Below are 10,398 nucleotides of genomic sequence, written 5' to 3'. Positions count from 1 at the left end.
CCCCAACCCTTCTCCTCACCCCCTCCTTCCTTATCCCTCCTTCCCCCCCTCTCCCTCACATTCCTCTCCGTCTCTTTCCCATCCGCCTATCAATTCTCTAACCAAACATACTGCCTGTCCAATATATTAACTAAATAAGATAGAATACCCTCTTACCCACATCTTTCTCTCCCTCTGTACGAGAATAGATAGATAGATAGATAGATAGACAGACAGATAGATAGATAGATATTATTGCAGCATAAAGAGTTTTCTGTCTATATATCGCTCTGTCGATCTGTTATATGTTTCTGTCTCTCTGCTGAACATGTTATTATCTACAGTACGTCCATGTATGTGTGTTCATTTGTGTATGTATTGTTGTACAGTATATCTATCTGTATAACACACACACACACACACACACACACACACACACAATAGGCACCCCGTTAAGTAGACAGAAGTAGACATCCCTCTTAGCAACCCTTACCATCCCTTCCTCGTCACACACACACACACACACACACACACACACACACACACACACACACACACACACACACACACACACACACACACACACACACACACACACACACACACACACACACACACACACACACACACACACACACACACACAATCATATAGGCCAGACATAAAGGCTTCACAGCTGGGATAATATTCGTAGGCTTCAGTACAGTTGATACATGATAACGCTGATGTCCACAAATTCTTACTCATCACTGGCAGCCAACACAGCACTCAGGCCTACCGTATAGACCCACATTTAGAACAGTGTTTGTAAGATTGAGTATAAACTGAATATCTTAGCCTGCTATCTCCACCACCACCACCACCACCATCACCACAGCCTAATGAGAGGTGGCTAAACTACGCACCAGTGTAATTATATATCGTAGAATCTAGCCTCATGGATCATTAGAAGTGTAAATGACATATCAGGACCTATCAATATCCTGCTAATCAACGCCTTCTTAGATGGGCTGGAATGTTGCTTCACTAGTCCGGACCCTAGTATTGTAAAGGAGTTAGTGACAATGGCCCGTATTCCCTAACACCTCTTCTTTGGCGAGTTATTTTTGGATTTGGCTGGTTAATATCCTTTCGTGCGTTATTTATGCCGGGTATGGCGATGTTTGAAGAATTTGTATAAGACAACATAGGACAGTAAGGTGTAATAAGCATAATAAATCGCTTAGGAAAAGGTGTTAGGGAGCTTTCTTAATCCAGGCACCAATAGACTGTCACATCCACACTCCAGTCTTTCAAACGCAGTGTGTCCAGGCATCTCGAAATGAACGGGTCTTGAATTTGCCTTTGTTATTTATCGACTTATTTTTTCTTGGAAGGAGCAGTCTTGTGGGCTTTTGGCCTTCGGTTCCTTTTCCTTGCATAAAAAAGTAGCAACAAGGCTAGCTGTGTTTTACCCCACACCACACATATACACTGAGCCATAGTTTGTGGGCTACGTGGCTCCCTTACATTAGCTTCCACACCATTCATATCTACACATCATTCCTCATTATTCACTTTGATACTATTTTCTACCGACAATTGTATATTTTAAAGAATAGGCACACAAAAGAAAGTGACGGTGTTGTATGCATTGGAAGACTGCCGGAGAGCCTCACGGGGTCAAGAACACGCTGTCCATAGACTTGTAGTATATCTGCATTATACATAGGCAGTAATAGGGTCACTGATACCTGACCTACATACCACCTAGGCTGCCTGCGTGCCTCTCCCACATCATACCTACACTGACATATTTCCCTGCCTCTGAGTCGTGTACACGTTAATCTATACTACATTTGACATCAGGGCTTTCAGAATTAGCCCAATATTAGCACAGGTAACATAGATATTGTGGGTGAACCGAGTTAGTGCTTGTTAGATTGGGGAAAAAGTAATTTGATAAGTTACTGTAATATCTTAATGTAGGTATTTTAGGTTACTCTGCCCTCTAAGTTATAAGATGTAATCCTGTGTAATTTCATGTGTTTCTACTTTAGAATTTGGAAGTTATTAAGAATATTTTTCAGTATTTTGTATTTCATATTTATTTATGTGTAGTTTTAGTAATTTCCACATGTAGATTTTTTTCCATTATTGTATTTGTCTGGAACCAGTTTAGTCTTAGGGAAATACAGATATCTAATTTTTATCATTGTAATAAATCAGTGCTTGACACATGTAGTATAAGGTTTTCATGCATTTTTACTTAATGATGCAAAGAAGATAATCGTGTTATGGTCGCTATTTCCAGATGCTGATAAAAATAGCCGGATGGAGACATGGAATTAGAATATCCTTATTTTAAGAATCATGGTAGCAGTATGGTCTACATTTTGTTTTTATGGAGGGAAAACTTGTGTCCCTACTGCCATAATTTCACAATGTAAACAAACAGATGTAACGGTGTGGAGAGCTGCAGTATGGAAGTGAACAGCGACGCATTCGGCGATCCTTGCCCCGGCACCCACAAGTACATCGAGGTGCACTACACTTGTGGCCTAGGTAACATTACAAGGCCAGATTGTACACCCACGCTGCTGATGCTGCTGGCCTGTGTTGGGGGTTAAATAAAGCACTAACGCACTAACTTGTACCTAACTTAGCTTAGTGTAACTCCAGTGCAACTAACAGATATTCGTGTCGGGACTGTATCACACGGAATGTCAGTGATATACTAATTTGTAATTAGCTTTGGGTAACGAGTATAACTAACAATTCTTCGTGTTGCGGACGCGTAACTTGTGTTTTTGGCGATATTGGCGATCTTTTCTAACTTGCTGCTGGTATCATCTAACTTGTGTGTAACCATATTTTTCGTGTTCCGGGAATATAAGTTGTGGCGGGATGTTTTTATGACATGTCGGTAGACCATGTGAAAGATGAGTAGCGTCTATATTAACTAAATTGTAATCATCGGTGTTCCTTATAGCAACCGGGTTTCGACCTCGCATTCTTTTGAACAGCATTCCCCAAGTCATGGAACATCCCTACTCCAGCCAGGATTCGATCTTGCGTCCCTTTGAGCAACATTCAACCCTCACCCACTTAACCAACACCATCTGTCAGATACCTTCATTCTCCCTGACTATACCTAATCCAGCCTCACCCACTACCCACATATTAACGATTTTTAAGTTAGTTACGGATAAGCCAGCAACCCCGAGATTCTTTTTACAAATTTGGTGTCAGATTAAAGGTTGATCGGCGCGGGAAATGACGAGTTGCCCCTAAAAGTATCCGTCCTGAGAGAAAAAGTGGAGTTCATGAAGTTTTAATTTTTATAAAGTGTTTTAGAGCTGCTAGTTGTGTTGGGGTATTAGTTGGCAGGAAGAGGATGGCCACGTCACTCAATATTGCTTTCTTATGAGCTGAATCGGATTTGCAATATACTGCCTCACCACCATAAAAAAAAAAAAAAGAAGGACTGAGAACATGAGGGAAATAACCACATCTGGGGCTGTTAATTACAACTCCTTCACTACGAGGGGTTTGTTCGTAGCCGAATAGAATTTTATGTGATTGAAGAATCGAGTAGAAACAAAAATGAATTACGTGTTTTACTCCTGTTACCGTGAGAATATTTTACTCGTCACTGTCAGGCTTCCTTATACATTTATGTGGGGTACTGGAGATAGTTTTATTCCATGGACTGCAAGAGAGAGAGAGAAAAAAAAAATGCATCATCAGAATAAATTGGTTCATCTTCGTTATTTCCTGATTGGTATCCATCTCGAACTCTCACACCTCTGCAGGCCTCCAAGTGGCTACAGTGATTCTACTCTAACTTGGCCGAGAGGATCGTCCTTTTGCAGCGCATTTCACGTAGATCAGTGACAGAAAAAAACAGTGCTATGGCCCTACATCGTTTCCATGGCACTTCATGACTATCACCATATTCTTTCGTCAATGTAATGTAACAGCTCTGCCTTCAAGATGGAAGGACTCCAATTTTAGACGGAGCTTGTATAAAAAGAGTATAACAAAATCGTATAGCATTAACCAGAGTATAGGTGATGGAATTTTCAAGCATAGTGATCTTCCTATAATCTACCGCTAACGAAATTTTTGTTTTTACCTATGAATGAAATATGATGAAAGTAATGTTAAAACAGCCGTGGTTAAATGGTTATCGAAAGTTGGGGTGGTGGCCGGGGTGCGTTGATTACTTCATTAAGGTGGGGGAGATAAGGCGTTAAGGATGGCGGGGCAGGAAAGTAGGCACGAGGAGACCCACGGCAAGTATTACCACCAGCTCCCTCACCCACCGGTGTTTTGGCTGATCCTCCCCGTGTCTTTTCCTTAAAATAAAACAAAAGGTCAGCATCAAGTGCTTTAGCACCATGCCACTCCATAACAATAAATCACGTAAATAATTACTTCCAGATCCTCAACATGTTTAACATTTGGGCCCCCTGTCAAGCTTGTCTTGCGACTACTTAGACTTCTTGTAGCAAAACAAAATTGTCAGGAATTAAAGGTAAAGGTGAGGCAGACGCCATACGTGCTTAGCCGCGGTGCTCATCGCCGTAGCTTATGCCATTGAGAATTTTGGAGGTTTTTACACCCAGTATCCCTGAATACGAGGTCACTGCATCATCCAGGCAATAGTCCCTCTAGGTGTTACCTTAGGTAGGCCACTCATTTTACACACCAGCCCACACAGGATGGATGCACACCTGAGTCCAGTGACGCCAGCTACACGCACACCACCATGACTCTGGCATTGTCGGTCCGGCAGCTTGGTAGCCAGCACAGCTGAATATGCGGCCACCCTGGCAGTAGTACCCGAGCTCTGCCCTGAAGAAAATACTCAGGTGGACCCTGAGTATCAAAAAGGTTAATAGAACAGCACCCCAACCGCCGCACGATAAAAAACAAAGAAAAACAAAGAAAAAAAATCCCAACAAGTTCAAAATCTCCGTTCCTTTTGCCAGTGGCCATCTGTCTTGTGGTTACGAGGTGGCTGGCCGGGTATTATGGCAGATTATGGGCATTTCACACGGCCAATTATCACCTCGGGAGATACTGGATGGCGCAGCGCAGGGCAGCCGCGTGAGAGGGAAAACCACGGCTGAGTTAGTATCGGGCAGAAATTGAATGTTGGTTTAATTCGCGTGTCGTCCTTGTTTTGGAAGGTAAATAACATGACTAAGGTCACGTCCACACCAAACGCATGCTGGCGCGGGTGGGTGCGAGCAAGAACTTTAATGTAGAGATGGCAGTTTAGGCCAAGTTGTGGTGGAAAGAGTATAGCACAGTACACTAAACGATTTTACACGCCATGGGGTGTGAGGGTAAAGCAGAGTCATATTATCTGGCGGTAGCGAAAGCCCTCAGAGTTAGTTACTGAAACGGGTGATAATAATAGAAGAGGGGAAGGATGATGATGGTGATGGTAATTATGAGGATGGTGATGATAATTATGAAGATGATGATAATGAAGGTGATGGTTGTGCTGATGATGTGAAGATGATGATGATGATGATGAAGAAGAAGAAAGGTTAGGCTCAGGAAGAAATGTGGAGACTGAAGGAGATAAATATGCTATTCTGAGCGGCACAGGAAGCCTCGTAGCACCTCTTCCATAGCGATTTGTTTTAGCCTAGTACACATAAACATTCTCTTGTATGTTAGAATCGACACAGTTTCCATCATTAACATACAAGTGGATTTTCAGGCGCTAAGTGCAAAATAAATCGTTAGGGAACAGACGTTAAGGGCTGTGCAGAGCTAGCTAGTATTACGGCCCACAAAAGTGATCTGAGATAAACTATGAGACGTGGATGATGGAAAAAAGAAGAGAAAGAAAGAAAAAGGAGAAGGAGAACAATGGCGGGGTAGTTTTGTCATGATTTAAGTTGATGTTTGGCCGGAGGTGTGTGGAACTGCTCTCTCTCTCTCTCTCTCTCTCTCTCTCTCTCTCTCTCTCTCTCTCTCTCTCTCTTTAGCTGCATCCCATCCATCCTATCTCACAGCATCCCATCCTCTCTCTCTCTCTCTCTCTCTCTCTCTCTCTCTCTCTGGCTGCATCCCATCCATCCTATCTCCCAGGTTCCCATCTCACAGCATCCCATCCTCTCTCTCTCTCTCTCTCTCTCTCTCTCTCTCATTATCTGTTCATTTTATCTCCCACCCTCTTCTCCCGGCCAAACATCTCGGCATCTTGACATCTATATCTTTACAAATTATCCGGCTTCGTGCAGCAAATAGGCCTTAATAGCTATAATGGATTGTCGTATTTTAATTTAATATTCTCCCCCAGCTCGCTATTTAATGAAAACCTCCCGCACGTTTTTATTCGTTCAAAATCCCGTCTTGACTCTATTCGTTCAAATTCTCGTTTTCCTTTTTTTTTTTTTTTTTCCTTCAGATTATCCGTCGCGTTTTTATTCCCTCAGATTTTTGTTCGGCGCGTTTTTGTTCGTTCACATTTTGATCTTTCCCCTCCCCCCCTCCTCGCTCAGATTCCTCTCCTGCGCGTTTTTTCTTCTTTCAGATTGTTTCTTTGTCTTCGTTCAGATCATTATCATAAGCGTTTTTGCCTGACCCTCCGAGGCGCCTGCCTGGAAGAGTTGGTGTCACTGAATGACCTGTTTCCGTAGCATTTGAGTTACTGAGAGACCGCTTTGAAATGACCTCTTTGCAGCCCTCCCTCCCTAAAGCTCCGGGCCCCCAACACGCTCCTAAAACCCCTCTTGATAGTTCCCAGGATTTGAGTAATATTCATAGACTCTAAAGTTGAGAATCTTTATTAACACCTTCAGATTTTTCATTAATTTGAAGTCAAATACGTAAAATGACTTGGGTCGTTTTAAGCCTTGGGGGGGGCGAAGAGCCCTGAGGAGCCTGTGGTAAACATTTTTATTCCTCCAGAGTCTTCAAGCGCGTTTTTTATCCCTTCTTATTCTCGCCCCGCGCGTGTTTATTCATTCAAATTCTCCTTCTGTGCGTTTTTATTCGTTCAAATTCTCATCTTGCGAGTTTTCATCCGTTCCGATTCCCCGCCATGCCGCAACCGACCGCCAGCCGACATGATTATCCATTATTAAAACTTCACTATTCAAGACGAACGCGTCAGCCCCGCCCCCTTCCGAACGAGTTAGGAGACAGTATCATTATGGATTTATATAACTGCCTCGCCTTAAAGGTCAATTCGCGCCGGGGATGGAGGATAAAATAGGAAGGACGCTCATCTGGTAACACTTTTAATTCGTTGAAGCCCCTGATGATGCCAGATAGAGCGTTTAGCATTTTTGAGTCTCTCTCTCTCTCTCTCTCTCTTTAGTTTGGTATGGGTCGTAAGACCTTTTGAGGTACAACTGGCCCTTGTAACTCTCTCTCTCTCTCTCTCTCTCTCTCTCTCTCTCTCTCTCTCGTTGGTATGGGCCATAAGACCTTTTGAGGTACAACTTGCCCTTGTAACTCTCTCTCTCTCTCTCTCTCTCTCTCTCTCTCTCTGTGCGTTGTATGGGTCGTAAGTCCTTTTGAGGTATTACTGGTCCTCATAACTCTCTCTCTCATTGGTATGGGTCATAAGACCTTTTGAGTTACAACTTGCCCTTGTAACTCTCTCTCTCTCTCTCTCTCTCTCTCTCTCTCTCTGCGTTGTATGGGTCGTAAGTCCTTTTGAGGTATTACTGGTCCTCGTAACTCTCTCTCTCTCAGCCATGTCGTGATGCGTTTTCAGCGGATATATGACAGTTTTCACTTTTATTTTCCCCCTTTTTGTGTGCACTGATGAACATTCTTTTGCATAGGTAAATGCGAGGGAACCAGCCTTTGAATTGCAGCTAAATGTAGTGTACTAACCATAACTAACTGCGTTGTGGTGGTGGCGGTAGCAGTAGTGTTTAACCCCTGCACTACGATGACGTCCATTATTATTTACTCTCCATGCTGTTTGATTCAAGCTGGGAGGGAGTATTTAATCAGGGTGCAGGCAGGGTAACATAAAGACATCCTTGGATTCAGGATTATTTTCTTTACTGCAGACAATTATTATAAACTCTGGAGGCAGCTTTTCAATGGAAGGAGTTAAATATACCCTCATTAAGACCTTTAGTACATGGCTCCTAAGCTGGATAATGTTTGTAGGAAGGAAAAAATAATGTAAATAACGTAATCAGAGTCGAGGAAAAAGAATTTAAACTGACGAGATCATCTAGAGGCAGGAAGAGTAAAATAGTAATCACGTCATCGCACTGAAAGGATATAAAAGCAACCAGTGTGTTTTTCTGAATGTAAGAACCGTTAACGGATTCAGGTATAAAAAGCAACCCAATGTTTTCTTACAAGCTGCTCTGGAAAGCCATCATGTACGATAGAGGCCAACACAGCCCGATTTGGGGACGGGTGCCCAGGTACACACAAGTACCTGGAGGCTCATTACCAGTGCAGGACAGGTAACGCAGGTGTAATAGTGTTCAGACGACGGTTAGACAATGATACACTAAAGTCGCCACTATCAGTAGTATTTTGCCCTAAAAATTGAGTGTTATATGTTAGTTATTTCATTCCCTTTGTTTTTTTTGGGGGGGTGGGGGCGACTTTAGTGGTACTTGTGTTAAAAGCCAAAAACACGATATCCCGACCTCTGCATGAATGAATTTGTACAGTCATATGCAGAAGTAAGGTAAATTGATGAGGAAGAGATGTAAGCAAGGCCTGCCAGAACACGGGCTTCAGTGTGTGTGTAGCAGTTTGCTTAATGCGTGTGTGTAAAAGGTATCAGTGTTCGGGATATTGCATTTATTGGCTGCCCTTTGAGCATGATGGAACAAATGCATGGAGTCCACAGTTAATGCATGGCATTTTGCATTTTTTTTTTTTTTTTTTTTTTTTTTTTGTGTGTGTGTGTGTGCATGATCAGTTGAGAAAAGCAGTTATGTTGAAATGTACTGGTTAATTGAAGTAACATATTAAATTTAAGTATCATGTTCATTATTATTTTATGACTACTACTACTACTACTACTACTACTACTACTTCTACTACTACTACTACTTTTATTATTATTATTATTATTATTATTAGTGTATTAGATTTAAGTTGTATTTTTTTTTCTGTCCTTTAGGAACTACACTAACCAGTATTTATGGTTATCGTGTACCTTATTACCATCATATATTTCAATTCTAGAAAAAAAAATAGAGAGAGGCTTGGAGGTATATATCCCTTCCATTTGATGTAAAGGCTTCGTTAGTATGTGGTTCTCTTTTTCTTTCTCCTGTAACTTCATAATGTAAATATTGACACAAGGTTATTACTTCACTGTACACTATTTCCTACTATCCCTTGCTTCCCTATTGTTGTGTCTCTTGAGATAAGTGTTAGTACCTGTTCCACTCTCCTACTTTTCCATTCCTTCTTTTCCAGTTTTCCTTCTTCCATCTTTCCTTCCAGTTTTTTCCTCCTTCCTTCCCTCCCTCATTTTCCTTCTTTCATCCCCTTGTCTTCCCTGTTGTTTTGTCCCATGTGATAAGTGTTGTTCCCATAACCTTTCCAGTCTCTCTTCATTATACTTCCCTCATTATTAGACTTTCTTTCATACTTTCTTCCTTCCTTCCTTCCTTTCACTTCTGCTTCCCTGTTGTTGTGTCTCCTGTGATCTGTTACAGTATTAGCTCGTCCACTCCTTGCCTTTCCTTTCTTTCTCCATTTTTCCTTCTTCCTTTCTTCTTCCCTCCTTTCAGCTGTATCTCCTTTCATTGTACCTTCCCACCTCTGTTCCTTCTTCACCTACTGTTGCGTTTCCTCCCACTCTTGTCCCTAACCTTCTTTCTTTCTCATTCCTTCATACCTTTGCTCCATTTATTTCCTTCCTGCTTTCGCTCCTTTCATTTCCTTCCTAAGCACCCTTTTTCTCCCTTTTCACCTTCTCATTTTCCTTTTACTCATCTTTACTTACCTTCCTTCTCACCCTTTCTGTCTTCATCCCATTCCATCATCCTACTAACCTTTCCACATTCTTTTTCAAACTCAACAACACTATCATCTCTTTGTGTTTAATCTTCCCATCTTCCTATTCAAATGACATACAGTAGTTCTCTTCATCTTTATTACCCTTTCACCTTTACTTTTCAACCTCCCTTTTCTGCTCATCATCCAAGTCTCTCCTTCCTACCTACCCCTTTTCATCCTTCTCTATTCCCTCTGCCCATCCTCCACTCTCCCTCACTCATCTGCTTCCTCTTATCCACTCCTTCCTTCGATTTTTCCTTCCCTCTATCTTTCCTCTTCTGTCCTCTCATTCCGTATTCCCAGATTTTCATCTTTCTTTCTTCTTTATCTTGTTATTTTATAATGCAGTAAGCAATTTCTCTCTCTCTCTCTCTCTCTCTCTCTCTCTCTCTCTCTCTCTCTCTCTCTCTCTCTCTC

The 10,398-nt window shown here is 42.0% G+C and overlaps 1 protein-coding gene across 1 annotated transcript in view; it reads left to right on the top strand.

Annotated features, from left to right (window-relative positions):
- The window catches only part of LOC145405617 (latrophilin Cirl-like), a 153,886-nt gene that overhangs the window by 119,141 nt on the left and 24,347 nt on the right, over positions 1–10,398 (top strand). Inside the window, exon 3 of the mRNA XM_080276944.1 lies at positions 8,317–8,423. Coding sequence (XP_080133070.1) covers positions 8,317–8,423 — 107 coding nt within the window. The remainder of the gene's footprint in view (positions 1–8,316; positions 8,424–10,398) is intronic.

This window comes from Coenobita brevimanus, chromosome 67, assembly GCF_032717465.1.
Source record: "Coenobita brevimanus isolate Jiangsu-jjx chromosome 67, ASM3271746v2, whole genome shotgun sequence".
Classification (NCBI taxonomy): Eukaryota; Metazoa; Arthropoda; class Malacostraca; order Decapoda; family Coenobitidae; genus Coenobita; species Coenobita brevimanus.
This window is presented reverse-complemented; position numbering and strand designations above follow the sequence as displayed.